Source organism: Pleurodeles waltl, chromosome 1_1 (genome assembly GCF_031143425.1).
Source record: "Pleurodeles waltl isolate 20211129_DDA chromosome 1_1, aPleWal1.hap1.20221129, whole genome shotgun sequence".
NCBI lineage: Eukaryota > Metazoa > Chordata > Amphibia > Caudata > Salamandridae > Pleurodeles > Pleurodeles waltl.
Window position 1 is genome coordinate 787,372,406 of NC_090436.1, and position 20,421 is coordinate 787,392,826.

General features: G+C 43.6%; 1 protein-coding gene across 2 annotated transcripts in view; it reads left to right on the forward strand.

The window, feature by feature from the left end:
- Positions 1-20,421, forward strand: part of FANCC (FA complementation group C) — a 1,679,603-nt gene that overhangs the window by 126,708 nt on the left and 1,532,474 nt on the right. For both annotated transcript variants that reach the window (XM_069227975.1, XM_069227967.1), the window contains one exon: positions 18,114-18,198. In XM_069227975.1, the coding sequence (XP_069084076.1) occupies positions 18,114-18,198 (85 nt within the window). The remainder of the gene's footprint in view (positions 1-18,113; positions 18,199-20,421) is intronic.

The following is a 20,421-nucleotide window of genomic DNA, read 5'->3' on the forward strand; positions in this document are numbered from 1 at the left end:
TCTGCATCATACTTTACTCATCTTTCTCCATGACTCAGCAAATCAACGCCATATCGTCCACCTGCTTCAACACCCTCTGCATGCTACGCAAGACCTTCAAGTGGATTCCAATAGAAACCAGAAGAACAGTCACCCATGCCCTCATCAGCAGCAGATTGGACTACGACAATGCCCTCTACGCAGGGACCACAGCCAAGCTTCAGAGAAAACTCCAGCGCATCCAGAACACCACAGCATGCCTCATCCTCAACCTCCCTCGCCACAAGCACATCTCCACCCACCTCAGATCCCTACACTGGCTGCCCATCAACAAAAGGATCATCTTCAAAATCCTAATCCACATGAACAAATCCCTCCATGACACCCGGACCGGCCTACCTCAACAAACTAATCAACTTCCACATACCAACCCGCCAACTACGTTTCGCCGACCTTGCCCTCTCTACAGTCCCCCGCATTCAACGCACCACCGCCGGTGGCAGATCCTTCTCCCACCTCGCTGCCAAAACCCCTCCCTCCCCACCAACCTACGCAAGACCCAGGACTTCCTAACTTTCAGAAAGCGCCTCAAAACTTGGCTCTTCGAGCAGTAACACTTCACCCCCCTACCCCCAGCGCTTGAGACCCTACCAGGTGAGTAGCGCGCTTAAGAATTTTCTGGTTGATTGATTCTGATATTATCTAAGATGCAGTTACTTCAATAAAGCCTTATTGAACTTTATTCAGCCTCTGATTGTCCCTGCATATGTGAGACTAATGTACCTGAGAGAAACGGATGAGATCTGAGTGACCACGATTCCCCTGAGGAGTCACGTATATCATTCGCCCGGTTGTCCCAATCATCCCTGCTCTTAGGTGGAGATGAGGCACTGCTAGTTAGCCAGAACAAACCTGGTTTAGGCCGACTGTTGTCACATGATGCGTGATCTAACTCAGTCCCCTGCAGTACAGATCATTCTGCCACCAGAATCCAGTAGTCTCATTAGGATAATGAGAACCTACTTGACAATATCACACATAACGACCCTTTTCCAAGTAAGTTCAAGTCTCCCTTCACCTTTTGTCCAAATATGCCACATGAATATACATATATATATATACACTTCATGAAATTGTAATCAGGGATCTCAAGAAGCTGAGAGTCAAACCATCATTTAATCGCAGAAATATTAATTTGACTCCAGCACAATTTAAACCATTGAGTCCCTAGCCAAAGCTGAAACAATTGTTATTCGCCCCTGTGATAAAGGGGGAGATGTTGTAGTGCTTAATAGAGAAATGTGTATCAAAAAGGCTGAGAGACAATTAATGGACACTACCTTTTTATCAGAAGGTGAACAGGTCTACCTATAGGAATAGCATTGTTTCCCTTTGGGAGAAACTTTCAACTTGGAAAGATAAAGGGATAATCAGTTGGGAGGAATATGGTTTTCTGAAGAGAGAATATCCCAAGTTATCAACTCTCTATTTATTACCAAAGATACATAAAGATCCTTTAATCCCTCCAGGAAGACCTATAGTTTCCTCTAGGGAGAGTGCCACAGAGAATTAGTACAGAACCTTCCATCTTATGTTAAAGACACAAAATATTTTTGGGCAAGATTAATGGGATCCCCTGGGAACCAGGTTTTTAATTTATGACCTTAGATGTTAATTCATTGTATGCGATGACTGACCACAAACAAGGCCTGTCTGCTGTTGAACAAGAACGAGACCCATCAGATTTTTTGACCACTCCAATATGATAATCGAGATGATGAGGCATTGTTTGAAAAATAATATCTTCTTAATGGTGAAGTATATCAACAGATACGCGTAACGATGATGGGCACCTGCCTCGCCCCCAGCTCCGCAAATCCTTTCCTAGGCTGGTGGGAGGAGTACGTGTTCACCGATGAGAACCTGAAAGACTACATAGAACAAGTAGTTTTATGGCTTAGATACATTGATGTCCTCTTTATAATCTGGAATGGTCCTGAGAGTAATGTTAATGAGTTACCTACCTTAACAAAAAATCCATGGAATCTAACATTTACACACACTGAGTAAAACTCAGATTGAGTATCTTGATGTTAAGATTGAGGCTATCAATGGTGAGGTGCATACTCTTCTTTTCAGGAAGCCTGCAGCAGGGAATAGCATTCTTCATGTGGAAGGTGGTCATCCGGATACTCTAAAATGGAGCATTCCCTATGGTGAGCTCCTTATAGCAAAAAGAAACTGCAGTACTAAAGCTACCTTTAAGGAATAAGGGCCAGATGTAGGAAGCCTTTTGCACATCGCAAACTGCGAAAAACGCAGTTTGCGACATGCAAAAGGCCTAACGCAGTGCACATCCTCAAATTGCGAGCTGGTACCGACTCGCAATTTGAGGATGCGACTCGCAAATAGGAAGGGGTGTTCCCTTCCTATTTGCGACCGCATCGCCATGCTGAGTTGCTTTGTGACCGCGAAAGCGGTCGCAAACCAACTCGCAGTTACCACCCACTTGAAGTGGGTGGTAACGTATTTGCAAATGGGGGACCCCTTCCCCTTTGTGAATGTCGCTGAAAATATTTTTTCAGAGCAGGCAGTGGTCCAATGGACAACTGCCTACTCTGAAAAAATGAAACCAACTGGTTTCATTATTTTTTTGAATTGCAACTCGTTTTCCTTTAAGGAAAACGGGCTGCAATTAAAAAAAAAAACTGCCTTATTAAAAAAAGCAGTCACAGACATGGAGGTCTGCTGTCTCCAGCAGGCCACCATCCCTGTGAGTGCAGGGACTCGCTATGGGGTCGCAATTTGCGACCCACCTCATAAATATTCATGAGGTGGGTCTTTGCGACCCCATAGCGAGTCGCAGAAGGTGTCTGAGACACCTTTCTGCATGCACTTTTGCGAGTTGCAATTTGCAAGTCGGTATGACTTGCAAATTGCAAGTCTCAAAATTTTTCGGACCTACATCTGGCCCTAAGAAAAGAACGTGATCGGCAGGTTGAGGGAACGGGGTTATCCCATGTGGGATCTGGAGAATGCTATGAAACGTGCCTCCCAAATTGGAAGGGACATCTCTTTGATAGTAAGAAAGTACCCACCACAAAAAGTACCAAAAGAGTCATCTTTGAATATAATGGCAATTCTCGAGAAATCAGCCAGATATTGAATAGGCACTGGGGGATACTTAAACGTTATCCCACTATTGGAAGAGAGATAGGAGAGAGACCAGCTATCACATACAAGAGGACTAGATCTCTGAGATATTGTCTAATACAGTATGACATTACTATGACCAAAGGGATGGGTGATTTTGATTTGAAAGGATTTTTTGCTTGTGGACATAGCAAAGCCTGCAAGAATAGCTCCATTACAAGAGAATACACTGTAGTAGGAGATAAAAAACATAAGATCAAGAAATTTCTCACCTGCAGTTCCCAATTTGTGACACATATATATATATATATATATATATATATATATATATATATATATATATATATATATATATATATACACACTCGTATGTCCTTGCTCTCTAAGATATGTGGGGAGCTCTGTATGTGCAGTAAGAAAGAGAGTGCAGGAACATCTGAGAGCAATCGATCATGGGGATGCAAAATACCCAGTGGCTAGACTGTGACAATGTCCTTTCCTCGGGATCTGCACGTCGCTGAACAAAAGGCCCACCTTCCGGCATCACCAACTCAGAAAGCTATTATAACACTGAGTTAAGATGAAGCCAGTCGGGGGAAGGGTATTAGGATAGGGAAGGGAACAGCAGGGAGAGAGAGATCGGAAAAGAAAAGGTTAGAACAAATATGCATTTACTCATTCATAGAAATGTAACTCATCAATAGACTCTTTACTAAATGCGTCTCTGAGATTTCAGATGGAGACCCCTTTTGAAATGAGGGCAAAGCCCCTTCTTTGAAACATGGAGCAAGAGTAAACTACGACCTCAGAATCAAGAGATGGCAAGAAGCTTTGGACTATGATTATACTCAGAATATCAATCTTGTAACATCTATGCATACAAAACATAAACCTTTGATCATGACCTAGAAAATCTCAAAGAATTAAATATGCTTTTCACATCTTAAGCTTTTCAAAGAACAATGAAAACTATGATTTGCTTATCTCCAAAAATGCTTTCACATTCACAACTATAAAGGCTAAAAAGTTTTTACTCATTGAACTTGAAGCACTTTACTTATAATACCAGGAAGCGCTTTTACTTGTCTTGCCTTAAAGCGCTACGCTCATTATGCTAAGGGGGCGCTTTTACTCTAGTGGCCTGAATCACTTTGATTGTTGTGCCAAGAACCTTTTACTCCTGTGAATTGAAGCGCTTTGATTGTCGTGCCAAGAGCGCTTTACACCTGTGGACTGAAGCGCTTGAATTGCCTTGCCAAGAGCGCTTTACATCTGTGAACTGAAGTGCTTGAATTGTTGTGCCAAGAGCGCTTTACATCTGTGAACTGGAGCGCTTGAATTGTCGTGCCCAGAGCGCTTTACATCTGTGAACTGAAGCGCTTGAATTGCCGTGCCAAGAGCGCTTTACATCTGTGAACTGAAGCGCTTGAATTGTTGTGCCAAGAGCGCTTTACATCTGTGAACTGAAGCACTTGAATTGCCGTGCCAAGAGCGCTTTTGTAGCGCTTGAATTGTCGTGCCCAGAGCGCTTTACATCTGTGAACTGAAGCGCTTGAATTGCCATGCCTAGAGCGCTTTACATCTGTGAACTGAAACGCCTTTGATCTTTGCACCAAGCCCGCTGTGCTCTGGAAACTGAAAACGCTTTGCTCGTTGTGCTAAGGGGCGCTTTACCTTTGGAAGCAATGACTTTCTCCAAAATTGGATTCATCAAAGCCTTACCGCTACGAGTACGACCTACTCGTTTTTTAATGCACCATGGAAACAAGGATACTGCGGTTGGATGACACTCTGGCATTCAGGAACTCTGCTCTACTTCAGAGAAACCCCCACGAGGTCTGACTGCATCGAAGTCTTCAAAATAGTGAGCACGTGCTTGGGTGTGGCTGGGCTTTATATGCCTGCCACACCCCAAGATGGCTGCTGCCTCTAAAAACATGGGAATTGTAGTTCCTTCATGGAATAGCACTGATAAGTGCATATTGTCCATCAGTGTCCTGAACCTGCAGCTCTATGAGCTTTGCCACAGGGCAGACGACGCTGATGGCCACCTTTGGAACAAGAGGGCTGGGACAAGTGGTGCGCATAAAGTGCTGCAGAGCCGCGCAGCGGAGTTTCGGGTGAGACCTGGACCGCGCATGGCCTTATTCCTGATACAGACATTTTGAAGAAAAACATGGAGGTGATTGCAACAAACTCTTTCTTTGCAGTAGAACAAATTACATGTAATCCGAAAGGAGTTAACCAAACCTTACGTTTGAGGCAAAGAGAATCTGAATTAATAATTGATCTTGAGGCTGGAGTCCAGGTGGTCTAAACTTGGATGAAGAACTAAATATTCATTTACATCATTGATGTTTCTGTTTTAGTGTCAATCTTTTGAAGTGTTTTGAGTCAATAGTGTATGGGGGGGGCACTAAAGCATACAAAGAATGTATCTGGTAAAGAATATACACCTGCTGCCTCTTTTTTTTTTTTTACCTCTTACCTCTTACCTCTTTACTCTTTCACTTTTTTACTTTCTTTACATGCATGAGCCCCTTTTCTGGTCTCTGTTTTCCCCTGTTGGTTCCTGTCTACATATAATCCTATAATTATAATTTTACATTTGGTTAATCCCGTTATGATATCCACTTGAAGATATTGGTTTTTCTTCCTTCCCTTTTTGTCAATTTATGAGATATTTTTCTCTTTGCTTTCCTTCTCCATTGTTTCCCTTCTTGTGTCTCCCGGTTCAGATTCAGGGACTATATATTTAATTAAATAATCTCTTTTTTTCATAGGATAAGACGAACAGAACTTAGGTTTTTTGTGAGTATATAGATAATGTGACACAATTTAAAAGGTGCTTATAGGATCAAAAAGTTGCCTGTCCTGAACTTATATGTAAGATATCATTACATGATTCAGTACCATTATTTGATACGGGACTACCGATGACACAGTTTAAGATTTTTGCATTGTGTTTCGGACTTCAAAACGGGTTTATTTTCAACTTTTTTTATATGTGACATCAGTACGCTGGGAGATTATTCAACACATCATGAGATTAATGAGAGACATCACATTGTGTCATATATGTCTTTATATAAATTAATTATGATTATATAAGCACAGGGTTTGAATAAGATGTATTTTGCCCACTTTGGGCTTGAATGACCAATATATATCCATACATTTATATCTGATAATAATAATTTATCACCAAAGGCGATCATATGACAATGTTTGAGGTGCCGATAAGTATTTTATGTTGAAGTTACCCACTATGGGTTTGATTCCGAGATACAATCTTAGACAAAAAATAATAATAATTTCTTACAGTATCTTATATCATTTTATTTTATCTATTTCTGTATAGGATTAGGCACAATATGGATACAAATACAGCAGTAATTATGTAATGTTGATTTTTTTCTTTTTTTAAATTCAATTTGTGAAGAAGTGCTCCATTCATAGATGGCGACCACAGTCTTATATTCAGGATTCAATTTGTAGACATTATATTTAGTACATTATTTCATATGATGTTATTTGATCAAAGTTTATATACTATTGGGTATTTTTAAATGTCCTAAAATTAAATAACAATCATGTATTGTTGGTCCATAGACTATCTAAAGCATGCCAAAGTGAACCACTCTCTAAGATGGCTACTACACTCACATGTTACTTTAGTCTGCTCTTTATGTTTACTATGAATATCTGAGGAAGTGCAAAATGTAGAATGACCATGTTATCAAGGCTGCATTGACGGCCGAAACGCATCTTGTTTAATATATTTTTTGCAATATTTTCCTCGAGTGAGCGTGACTTGCTTTTGCTGGATTTTTTTATATATATATATATATATATATATATATATATATCAAACTCCAAAGGTCGGTCCTGACAGCAATGTGCCTAACTGCCGGTTGTGCGTTGGGGCAAAGGACCAAGCCCCTAATATAAAGTTAGAAAGAGAAACGTTGCACTCCCGGAGATTACATCAGCTAAATATTTATTCCAATCAGTAAAGCATTTTGGCACCCCAACGCGTTTCGACATCCGTCTTTATCAAGTAGTTTCCGCCATCAAGAGTAACAGGCGGCATGCTGGTACTTATAGTTCTCCCTATTGGCTGCAGCTGAAACGTTGGCAAGGGGATTACGGTTACACCGTCATTTCATTAATTTGACTCATGTGAGTAATTTACTTGAAATAAAAAAGTCACCTGGGTAGTCTCACGTTCGAATTATGTGTGTTAACAAAATTTATATCACCAAAGTCCGCATGGTAGCTTAATCAAAAAAACTAACGTGCAGCAGTAGAAATCCACCTGATGAAATCACTTTGTTCTTTTTGCCAAATAGTTATGCCAGCGTTCCAGAACACCCTCTCCTAAAGAATCACAATGTTCACAGTAATCACAAGCCTCGAGTGATTGTCATCCGACTGCATTTTCAAAAAACCTTCACGTTTGTAATTGAAACCAGTTCAAAGGTCTCCACTGCATCCAGTCTAATTATAGCAGCCTTGTTTTTCAAACAGCCATGAAGTATGTTCACTCCGTACTCTACTATTTCACTCGATTCTTCCATCAATGTCATATTAAATATTTCCACCTTATCTGCGCAGTCAAGATGTTCCAGTATGCAAGTAATAACATGATTTACTGCTCACCTGCGCCTCAGAGCCCAACTTGTAAAAATAAATAAACGATGAAAGTCCATCTCCGGGCCCCAAAATTCAGGGCCACATCAGCAATAAAGTTCAGGGCAGCCACATCCCCTCTAGTGCCAAGGGGTAGTGCCTTTCACGAAGAGAGCACTAGGCGCTGTAGAGGTGAGACAGTCATTGTCAATAAATCCTCCAGTGCTGTGCACCGCGCAAGAGATAAGTATCTCTCTGCCTTCTTCAAGATTCCAAACCCAAAGCCGGGCACCATCGCTGTATGTGATTTAATCAAACTCCAAAGGTCGGTCCTGACAGCAATGTGCCTAACTGCCGGTGCTGCATTGGGGCAAAGGACCAAGCCCCTAATATAAAGTTGAAAGAGAAACGCTGCACTCCCGGAGATTACATCAGCTAAATATTTATTCCAATCAGTAAAGCATTTTGGCACCCCAACACGTTTCGACATCCGTCTTTATCAAGTAGTTTCCGCCAGACTGATTGGAATAAATATTTAGCTGATGTAATCTCCGGGAGTGCAGCGTTTCTCTTTCAACTTTATATATATATATATATATATATATATATATATATATAATAATATCCTTTTTATATGTGTGTGGTTTCCCTGTGGGGCGATCGTGGCTCATACATACATATCTATAGAGAGATTTGTCTCTTGTTTTTTATCTCTCTCTCTCTCTCTCATATATATATATATATCTCGTTATGGATGTGTGTATCTATCTATCTATCTATCTATCTATATATCTATATATATATATATATATGTATAATATATATATAATATATATAGATAGATAGAAAGAGAGAGAGAGAGAGAGAGAGAGACACTCTCTAAATCACTTCTTTTTTTATACTTCCCTGGGGCCGATCGTGACCCCATGGCAAAGCACACGTGTATAAAAAAATGCCTCCATAGGGAGTCAGCCCAAGGGCCGACCCCCTACATAATTTTTTTTTTTTTTTTTTACATATTCCCTGGGGGTGCGTGATGTCCCCCCGAGGGGAACCCATTTTTATAAATAGAATAAATTAGCCCCCAAGGGTCGGCCTGTGTAGGAAGGGCCGACCATGCCATTTTGATTTGTTTTTTAAAAAAACACATTAATTTTAATACCTGTGGAGGTGCGATCACCCCAAAGAAGAACCCCAACATGTTTCTTCAAAAAATGATGCCCTCCACCTCCCCAGTCCACTCATACGGGGCCGACCCCTCACCCCTCTCCCCCCCAAACAAGATTCCTGGTGCCTAGGGCTATGATCCATGACCAGGAAACGGTGCGAGGAAGGCATCAATGGAAAGGGGAGACTCTCCCCTTTGCCATTGATGCCTCCCTGGCATCTAGGGAGGTTGTTTTGGCCTTTTCTTCCCCACCGGAGTGGCGAGAGGACACTTATCTGCTCCTGGGGAAACATTTTATGTCAGCGTGCCTCTGTCACAGATGGGCGGGCAGGGGGAGACGCTGAAGTTCTTACTCAATCTTCCGCTTTTCCCAGGATGAAAATAAAAAATCCTTCCCTGGCGTCGGTGTTGTATTCTTTTGTTACATTCATTTGCGGTCTCTTTAAAGAATGTATAAGTGGAATGTAAATACGTGGGAAGAGGGAATGGAATGTGAGGGTGGAACGGGGAGACACTTTACGTTGGAAGTTGTAGAGGCGAGATGCGCTTGACTACTCGGAATAAAATCTGTAAAACTTACCTGGTTCCTGCGTCCTGTATACAACAGTAACTGGCGACGAGGGTTTCTTCCCTGCACCCCGTCCTGCGTGTTCTTTCTTCTGTCTTCATCTGTGTTCTTCTTCTGTGCTCTCCTTCTGTGTATTTCATCTGTGTTTCTTCCCTCTCTTCTGCACCGTGACCTGCGTGTGCTTTCTTCTGTCTTCATCTGTATTCTTCTTCTTTGTACTTCATCTGTGTTTCTTCCTCCTCTTCTGCACCGCGACCTGCGTGTGCTTTCTTCTTCTTTGTCCTTCTTCTGTGTTCTTCATCTGTATTCTTCTTCTGTGTTCTTCTTTACCTTCTCCTTGGCTCTTCTCTCTTCTGTTCCTCGCTCCTCTTCTTCTTTACCTTCCTCTTGGCTCTTCTCTCTTCTGTTCTTCTGCTCCTCTTCTTCTTTACCTTCTCCTTGGCTCTTCTCTCTTCTGTTCTTCTGCTCCTCTTCTTCTTTACCTTCTTTTTGGCTCTTCTCTCTTCTTCTGCTCCTCTTCTTCTTTACCTTCTTCTTGGCTCTTCTCTCTTCTGCTCCTCGCTCCTCTTCCTCTTTACCTTCTCCTTGGCTCTTCTCTCTTCTGCTCCTCGCTCCTCTTCTTCTTTACCTTCCTCTTGGCTCTTCTCTCTTCTGTTCTTCTGCTCCTCTTCTTCTTTACCTTCTTCTTGGCTCTTCTCTCTTCTGTTCTTCTGCTCCTCGCTCCTCTTCTTCTTTACCTTCTTCTTGGCTCTTCTCTCTTCTGTTCTTCTGCTCTTCTGCTCCTGACTCCTCTCTCCGACCTTCCTCACTCCCCTCCACCTCTGTAACCCCCCTCCCCTATCTTCTTATCTTTTCTTCCTAACTCCCCGCCACCTTTAAACCCCCCCCCTATCTTTTCTCCCCTCTACCTGACCCCCCCCACCCTCCGCTTTCCCGCCGCCACCACCTGCCCGCCCGCCCCCCCGCTCCCATTCGTCGCCCCACTCCTGCCCCCGCCCACAGCTGACCCCTCCTCCCACCCTCCTCCCTCTTATGGCGGCCGCTGCGTGACAGAGTTAGCGACCCTTGACCCAAGGGTAGGTCGCTCCCCCTGCCGCTGCAGCTCCACCAGCCCAGGCTCCTGAACCTTCCAAGCAAGTCCTGCGAAACCACAGTAAGTACTCCCCCCGCCCAGCCCCTCGCCCTGCTCCGCGCTACTCACCTCTTCTACTGCTTCCCTCTTTGATCTTCCTCTTTGCTCTCCATCTGTATTCTTCATCTGTGTTCTTCTTTCTTCCCTGCACCCCGTCCTGCGTGTTCTTTCTTCTGTCTTCATCTGTGTTCTTCTTCTGTGCTCTCCTTCTGTGTATTTCATCTGTGTTTCTTCCCTCTCTTCTGCACCGCGACCTGCGTGTGCTTTCTTCTGTCTTCATCTGTATTCTTCTTCTTTGTACTTCATCTGTGTTTCTTCCTCCTCTTCTGCACCGCGACCTGCGTGTGCTTTCTTCTTCTTTGTCCTTCTTCTGTGTTCTTCATCTGTATTCTTCTTCTGTGTTCTTCTTTACCTTCTCCTTGGCTCTTCTCTCTTCTGCTCCTCGCTCCTCTTCTTCTTTACCTTCCTCTTGGCTCTTCTCTCTTCTATTCTTCTGCTCCTCTTCTTCTTTACCTTCTCCTTGGCTCTTCTCTCTTCTGTTCTTCTGCTCCTCTTCTTCTTTACCTTCTTCTTGGCTCTTCTCTCTTCTGTTCTTCTGCTCCTCGCTCCTCTTCTTCTTTACTTTCTTCTTGGCTCTTCTCTCTTCTGTTCTTCTGCTCTTCTGCTCCTGACTCCTCTCTCTGACCTTCCTCACTCCCCTCCACCTCTGTAACCCCCCTCCCCTATCTTCCTATCTTTTCTTCCTAACTCCCCGCCACCTTTAAACCCCCCCTCCCCTATCTTTTCTCCCCTCTACCTGACCCCCCCCACCCTCCGCTTTCCCGCCGCCACCACCTGCTCGCCCCCGCTCCCCCTGCTCCCATTCGTCGCCCCACTCCCGCCCCCAGCTGACCCCTCCCCCCCCCCTCCTCCCTCTTATGGCGGCCGCTGCGCGACCTCTCTGCTGCCTTCGACACCTTCTGCCACCGAACCCTAATATCCTGCCTCTGCTCCACCGGGATCCAAGGACAGGCCCTGGACTGGATCACCTCCTTCCTCTCCAACCGCTCCCAAAGAGTCTACCTCCCACCTTTTCGCTCAGACCCCACCGAGATCATCTGCGGCGTCCCACAAGGCTCCTCGCTCAGCCCGACACTCTTCAATGTCTACATGAGCCCCCTCGCCGACATCGTATGCATACACAGCATCATCATCACCTCCTACGCCGACGACACTCAACTGATACTTTCCCTCACCAAGGACCCCACCAGCGCCAAGACCAAACTGCAAGATGGAATGAAAGACGTCGCAGATTGGATGAAACTCAGCCGTCTGAAACTGAACTCAGACAAAACAGAAGTCCTCATCCTCGGAAACACCCCGACCGCCTGGGACGACTCCTAGTGGCCCACGGCCCTTGGCACGCACCGACCCCCTCAGACCACGCACGCAACCTCGGTTTCATCTTGGACCCACTTCTCACCATGACCAAACAAGTCAACGCAGTATCATCCTCCTGCTTCCTCACCCTCCGCATGCTCCGAAAGATCTTCCGTTGGATCCCCGCCGACACCAGAAAGACCGTGACCCACGCCCTCGTCACGAGCCGCCTGGACTACGGCAACACACTATACGCAGGAACCACCGCTAAACTTCAGAAACGTCTGCAACGAATTCAAAACGCCTCCGCCCGCCTCATCCTCAACATACCCCGCAACAGCCACATCTCCGCCCACCTGAGACACCTGCACTGGCTTCCCGTCAACTAAAGGATCACCTTCCGACTCCTCACCCACGCACACAAAGCCCTCCACAACAAGGGACCCGAACTCCTCAACCGCCGCCTCAGCTTCTACACTCCCACCCGTCCTCTTCGCTCCGCCAACCTCGCTCTCACTGCCGTCCCTCGCATCCGCCGCACCACGGCGGGTGGGAGGTCCTTCTCCTACCTGGCGGCCAAGACATGGAACTCCCTCCCCACCATCCTCAGGGCCACCCAGGACCACTCCGCTTTCCGGAAACTACTCAAGACCTGGCTCTTCGAGCAGCAGTAACCCCTTCCCCCTAGCGCCTTGAGACCCGCACGGGTGAGTAGCGTGCTTTATAAATATTTATGATTATGATTATGAGAACCCTTTTCATGTTACTTCCTGTGCTTTACTGCTGCTGGATGAAGCTGGAGTTCGAAAAATCCTGCGAGTCATCGGACATTCAGAGGAAGACATCGGAAGGGGAAAGACATCAAATGGGCAAAAGACGCTAACTCAGATACGTGCCTACGTCTCCCGACGGGCAAGTATACTTTTGGCCTCTGGTGTTGTTTTTTTTTTTATTCTTTCAGCAATGTAACGGGAAGCAATAAACTGTAGCGGTTGGGGTTGCCTAGCAACCGATGACGCTTCTCTGCACGAGCACGTTTTGGAAAACGCTTGCCGTGTTTATTTCGGGTTGTCTAGCAACCAATGACGCTTCTCTGATAGAGCACGTTTTGGAAAACGCTTGCTGTGTTTATTTCGGGTTGTCTAGCAACCGGTGACACTTCTCTGCGTGAGCACGTTTTGGAAAATGCTCACTGTGTTTATTTCGTTTTCCAGTAACCAAGCCTGTTATAGTTGCTTGGCAACCGATGACGCATATCATTTCGGACCCCAATTAAAAGCGCTGTTTTTTTTTACGGACTGTTCGTTACTACGGGTACTGTGATATGACATAAACCCTAAATTACTTAGACACTGTTGATTATTAAAAGCCTACTATTTATTTACAGACTGTTTTTTTTTACAAGGAACTGTATAGCGGCAAGATCTTTAAAGTGCTCTGAAACTATTTCTTTTTTTTGTTTGTAAAAGGAAAAAAATATATATTAAAAAAAAAAAACATATCTAAACCAATATGCAATTTGAGCCTCCTGTGAAGTTTTTACAAATAAAAGGGGACCCACCCATTCCTTGGTCTAGGTGGAAGGAAGAATTTTTGACTTACCTCAAAGCAATTGATGAAGATGGAATGTCTCAGGAGAGGAAGAAGAACATTCAATCACATTGTTTAGGCTCAGTAGGGCAGCTCATTTTTAGGACATTACCCCAAGTAATAGTTCAGGATGAAGAAATTGATGTGTTCAATGATGCATTATGCAAACGTGAGAATAGATTGAAGCCAACCACGAGCATTGCATTGAACAGATTTAAATTTTATACTAGAACTCAACAGGAGGGCGAAGCGTTTGATGAATTTTTGACGAATTTACGCAGTCTATCTATGCACTGCAATTTTGGACCCATCACTGATGAGATGGTCAGGGATCAGATCATCGTACATGTGAGGAGCAAAAGGATTCAGGAACAATTGTGGGTGATGGGGGATCCAAAGTTACAGGACGTAATAAATACGGCCAAAGCACTGGAACAATCGGAAAAATGGATGAGGACAGTACAAAACGCTGAAAAAAGTAACTCACCAAATTGGAATGTGGTCGGAGCTGTTGGAAATAATACTGGCTATAATAGATTCACATTGAAGGGTACTACAGGAAACAAAAGGGATGATAGGAGTAAGAAAACAGATAGAATGTCATGTTATAGGTGCGCGAGTTTGAGTAACATTGCAAATTCTACACAATGCCATTGCGATTGGTAAAGAATGCAACAAATGTGGAAAGTCTGGGCACTTTGCCAAAGTGTGTAGGGATATTAAAAGTGGTGATGGAAATGATAGGAGGAAAATCTCATATGTGCAGGATGAGAGGGAAAAAGGGGTGGTGCTTTCTGTTAAAAATGATATCATCGACAAAATTGGAAAAGTTGTGAAACAGCCTAAGTGTACAATAGTGGTTGAAGGTCAAGAACTGGAACTCATGGCGGATTCTGGTTCTCCTTGGACGATCATCACATATGATTTTTTTGCAGAAAAGTTTAAGTCGCTGTGGAGTGTATCTAACTTAGCCTCCTCAGACATAGTGGCTGAGGGGTTTGACGGTACAACAATCAATATTCTTGGATATGTGGAGACCTCTGTGTGCTTTAAAGGGCGTACTGCTGTGATCAAGATGTATGTTGCAGAGAAAGGTGTTAATGTGGGATGGAGGGATCAAGCTGAGTTGGGTATAATTCTGAACCCCAGGGCGATTTAACCAGTAATGCTGGTGGGGGTTGGGGAAAAGTCTAGTTAGATTACATCAGGAATGTGAGGGTGGAACGGGGAGACACTTTACGTTGGAAGTTGTAGAGGCGAGATGCGCTTGACTACTCAGAATAAAATCTGTAAAACTTACCTGGTTCCTGCTTCCTGTATACAACAGTCGGCCACCAAGGAGGGTGTGCGGGCGTAGACCAGTGGCCGACACCTGCAACAATGGAGTTAAAAACAGAACACAAATCAGCAATGTATGAGCCCACTTTAAAAAAAAGAGCGACTTAAAAAAGCACATATACCATCATTAGCCTTAATACTTGTCATAAAATTACTCAAACGTCAAGCCCTATTAACTACTAATTTTAGGCTGAGGATGGCATTTTTCATGGATGGATTTGGAAAAATCATCATATAACTTGTAGTGTTTGGTGATCCTAAGTAATCTGTTGTTAAGTCAACACAAGATTCTGCGCTCAAATAACAATGATAGACATTTAAACTTGTTTTTTCACTTTTTGTTCTAGAGATGATTTTATTCTTCTGTGCATTTAAATATTTATAGAGTACACAGATGCTCAAATTCAGGGTTTCCTGGCACTTGACTGGAATTGTAATAAAAATGAATAAAGTTTTGGCACAGCTATTAAGTCTTGGCTTGGTTAATGCCTTTTAGCCATGTATTTTCCTTGTTTTCTGGGTTCCAGTGGCAGAATTTTAAAAGTTTCAAACCAAATACTTTTCTTCCCTGTCCACCCTCGGGACTGATCTCACTGCGAGTAGCAAGCCCCACTGTATTAAATGATTGCAAAATGCTGCAGTCACATGAGAAAATGCAACAGTCCGCGTAAAAGGCAAAAGTAAAGAAATAAATAAAATTTAAAAAAAGCACACCTCCAGCAACTTGTTCTAACTGAGTTCACTACTGGCCTTTGCCGCTGGAGCAATGTTAAGACTGTGAGGGTGGTGAAATCTTGTCAAGAATAAGCCGCAAACGCCAACCCTCAGTGACTGCGAGCATAGAGGTGGCTGGAATCCCTAGCACAAGCTCAGCTACAGTCACCAACTGTTGACTGACTGAGCCTTATAGCGCTTTAATACCCTGTGAGCAACTGAAGGAGCACAGTGGTCCATCCCGTCAGATGCAGCTACTCATCTGGCACGTACATCTTCATTTTCTTTTAACCTGAACATCAGCCAACTAAGAGTGAAGCAACTCCTCCCCCCCCCCCCCCAAAGGATAATGAAAATAGCCATTTAAAAATTCTCTCATGAGCAGCTACTTTTACAGACATGGCTGCTCTAATTTATGGGGAATGGGTGCACTTCACTTTATTCACTCCTCCAAACTACAATTACAGTTCATATGTAGCAAGTTAGAGTGTAATACAATTTGCACAGCACAAACAGTGGAATGGCAACCACAGGGATGAATTCACTGTGAAAAGATGCTTTAAGTCAGTGCTCACTCTGATCCTGCCAGACTCGATAAAGGTAGCAATGTAGAGATAGACCCAGCAGCAGAGAACGCCAAAGAGGGAGGAGAGCTGAGAAGGGCAGGAATCACAATCACCTGCCATTCCCAAGGCACGCAGCTGTTCCCACAGACACGAAGAGGCGGCCCTTAGGCACACACAACAAACAATGGTGTTACAGCCAGACTGCTAGTTAAGGAGCTGGGAAACCGGGTTTGAGTCTCCATTGACTCAACATCCTGTTATTCTGGGCAAATCACTTAATCTCCCTGTGCCTAGAAAAAGCGAATGTGTCCTTGTGTAAAGTAACTGAAAGCACTCCAATAGTGAATGTGTCTGTATAAAATGAAGGCGGACCATCAATATCTTCCGGCGGTGATTGTGCTATATAAAAGTGCACGGTAATACTACCAGCACAGAGCAAATGATAGCAAGTTAGAAGGAAACCCTATTTGCACAACACAAACAGCGACAGGGCAGCCGCAGAGAATGAATTCACTATAGAAAGTTGCTTTCAGTGAGCACACACGCTAATCCTATCAGGCTCGGATGAGGTAGCAACGTGGAGATAGACCCAACAACAGCCAAGAATGCTAAAGAGGGAGGAGAGCTGAGAGGGGCTGGGATCACTGTCACCTGCTGTTCCCAAGGCACACAGCTGCTCTCACTGACAGGAGGTGGTGGCCCTTCAGCACACACAACAGTCAGTGGCGTTATGGCCGGAGTTGCCTACTTTAGAGCTGGGAAACCGGGTTTAAGACTTTGTCTGCTCAACATCCTGTGATTCTGGGCAAATCACTTAATCCCCCTGTGCCTACAAAAACGAATTTGTCCTTGTGTAAAGTAACTGAAAGCGCTCCACTTGTGACTGTGTCCTTGCATAAAGTTGAAGTGCTTAAATAATACTTCTGAGTGATGTTCGTGCTATATAAAACTGCAGTAAAAAAACAGGAGACAATGAATGTGTCTTTGTATAAAGTGAAAGCGCTCCAGTAATACCTTTGGGTGGTGTTGGCACTATAGAAGACTGCATAAAAAAAGAGACAGAGGACGGAGCGAGTGAAAACAAGAGCACTCGTATGGAGTGCTCCAAGACAAGGAAAAAAGTAGCTCCCAAAATAGTAGCAGTGGATGGACACAAGTACTTGGTCTGTGCTCTTGGGGGGGAAAGAAGTATGCCGCGGGCAAACGCCGTGGGCAAACGCTGACAAAGGTTTTGAGAGCGAAGGTGGAACGAGCAAATGGGAAGCTTATGGGCAAGCTGAAGTCCACAAGTTGAAGACAACACATCTCTTCAAGACAGTGCATGCGCTGTCTAGCCAAGACTTAAAAGGGACAGAAAGGGTGCTGTTCACAAAGTTAAGTTGACAGCCTGGCCTCCTGCCTAATGGAAATATTTTGTTCCCCTTTTTGGTTCAAGAAAATAAAAACATGACCGTTGAGGATTCCCTGGAGGCAAATTTTGGAAAGTTTAGGTTGTAATCCTTTATATTTAATAAGAAATTAAAGTGCAAGCAGTTATCAGGAGTGAAAATAAATACTTGCTTTCTTGTTCCTTTTGTGAAATGGCATTGAAAAAGGAAAGTCATACCACATGTGCTAAAATGCATGTATTATGTATTATTTTTTAGCTCATATGTGAGGAATATAGTTAATTTGAAATCTGGTGCTCTTTGGGAACTGTAGAACACGTGAATAGTTTCTATCTAAGACGGAGAAACTGTTTAAAGCCTTCATTCATATACATCGAGGGATGATGAGAATGAACTAGTCCCACATTACACAGAACTTTTTGGTGAATCCCTATCTCTGTGCCATCAAATCAGTGACTTCTTAGGAAACGACTATGTGTAGAGTATTTTGTTTTATTTATCCTTTCTGTGTTTTTTTTTCTCACAGAATTTCACAGCAGCAGTCAAGAGGTTCCCTTTAATTGGTCAGTTGCTGGGAAGACTATGCCGGAATACCGTTGTTTTTGCATCTGGTAAGAATGTTGGTGTTTATTAGCAGCAGCCACTACTGGTGCTCTTGCTGAGGCACACTGATGGTAGAAGGTAGCAGTGCCTTGTTAGGTGGTCGGTAAATAGAAGACGTTTTTTTTAGGCCCTCTGTGATTCAGTGTTGGTGGGGTGATCATCTTTTACAATACATTTGGCAGAGGGGGAGTGGTTGTGTGTGGATGCGATGACGTGTTTGTCCCCAGCTCTTTTCCCTTCATTTTGTTTGTGGTGTTGGTGGTTTCTGGGTGGGTGCTTTTTTTTAAGTGGTTCAGATTCAACAGTCTTCGAGGGTGATATCTCTTCGGGGCTTGTACTTTCAGCTGTTTGTGAGGGGCTGGGGGGTTTGTTGCTTGCCTTATTTCTAGAATTTCTTTCATGTCTGACAGATTATGGTTTCTTTCTAGTCTGTTGCCTGGCCTGTTTTTGGACTGACTGAATTGCTTCCTTATTTTCTGCCCGTTAACGCTGACTGGCATGTAGGGCAGCAGTGAAGGACCCGCATTCTGTCTTGGGCAAGTTATTATATGGTGCCCCATTTGGGGTTCAGGGTCTTCATTTCAGTATCCACAGTTCGACTTCAGGTGTTCTTTGGCTTGCCTCAGTGCGTTTGCGTTCTGGGGTCCAGTAGAGAGATGTTCCTATGAGGGAGTCTTGTTCTCTTCTAATGGTGTCTCCTATCCATATCCATTGTTTTGTCATAATTATGGTGTCCCTGCTCGCTTACGTGCATCTGGTGAGTAGTCCCTGGTTGGAAATGATGCGCTGCCAAAACATGCACAAGATGTTTCTCCAGTTACTGGTGTGGAAGGCTTGGTGATGTTACTATTCATCATCTACCATCATTCTCATCCATACAAGCCTCAGATTAGTATTGTAACTGCATTGAGATGACTTCCACACATTGTTACCCATCTTGAAGGCATTCCTGGCCTTCGTCAGTCTACTGTTGGTGCCACTGCCTGCCCCTCCATCATGTTTGATAGTACTGGCTATGTAGGTGAAATCTTCAGTCTTGTATAGGTCCTCTGCATCCACCTTTACTGGTGAAGGGTTTGGGATATTGATTGCAATGGCTTTTTATAATATTTGTATGCATCTCAGATATTGACATAACATGCCCCATTAGCCTGATCTAAGCAGCAGCTTTGCTGAATGATCTGAGACCACTTGATGCCGATATGAAGGAGTGTGACAGACGTACATTATAGGAAGCGGTAATACAGCTGATAGCGGGAGGGAAGATTGGTGTTTGCACTGTGCAAATGTAGTCCAAGTTAAAAAATCCTGCTATACCTACCTATTCGGAAGAATATTTCTCCTGAAATGAATCTTGAATCATCAAATTCAGTAGCAATTCAATGACAGTGGAGCATAATTATGTCCCACAGTAACAACAGAGACAAGTAGATTTGCAAATCATGAAGGTTTTGTTAACACAATACTAAAGTTACAAACTCATACTAATCAATTTACCCATAAGTCCATAATCACCTGGTTACAGTATAAGTGAAGACCGTCCAGGTAAACCATACAGCAAATGTGATATATCAAATATCAAATTTCAAATTTGATGGACCAATGCTCCTTTTCTTGTGGATGCCCAGTTCCTGGTTATATGGTGGGTTATCAAAGGGGTATGGACCAGTTTGCCCCAAGTCATTAATCAAGTTCCAAGAAAATACATACCCCACTCATAAAAATCAATATTGTCAAAGTTCCATTAATTTGGAATCAATAATGAAACTTTAAATCCATGCTTTGAAAAAGGGTTTCATTCATTAGTAGTGACGAATCTTAAGTGTCTTAGTGTTCCATGTAGAGATCTTGAGCATATAAGGAAAAACGGCCAACACGTGTTTCGCCCCCTTGTGGTTAGTTCACTCGGGGCTTTTTCAAGGCAAAAGTGCATTTATAGTAGACCTTCCATTCTTGAGCAAATGCTATCAATCGATTTAAAAGAGGAGCCAAATTATGGGATAAATCCTACGATATGTAGTACGGCGTTTTAGTCGTACACCATTTTGAAATGAAAACAGCAAATGTGAAGTCAAGCTATTTAAAAATGGAGTTGTCAAATTCTAAACATCAGAGTTTCCTTTGAAGGTAATGCTAAACTGAAGTTGTGGGCAGAGTCGGGAAAATTCATACGCATCAGATGTCAGCAAATAGAACCAAATGTAGGATCCAATCAGTACGAGAAAAAATGT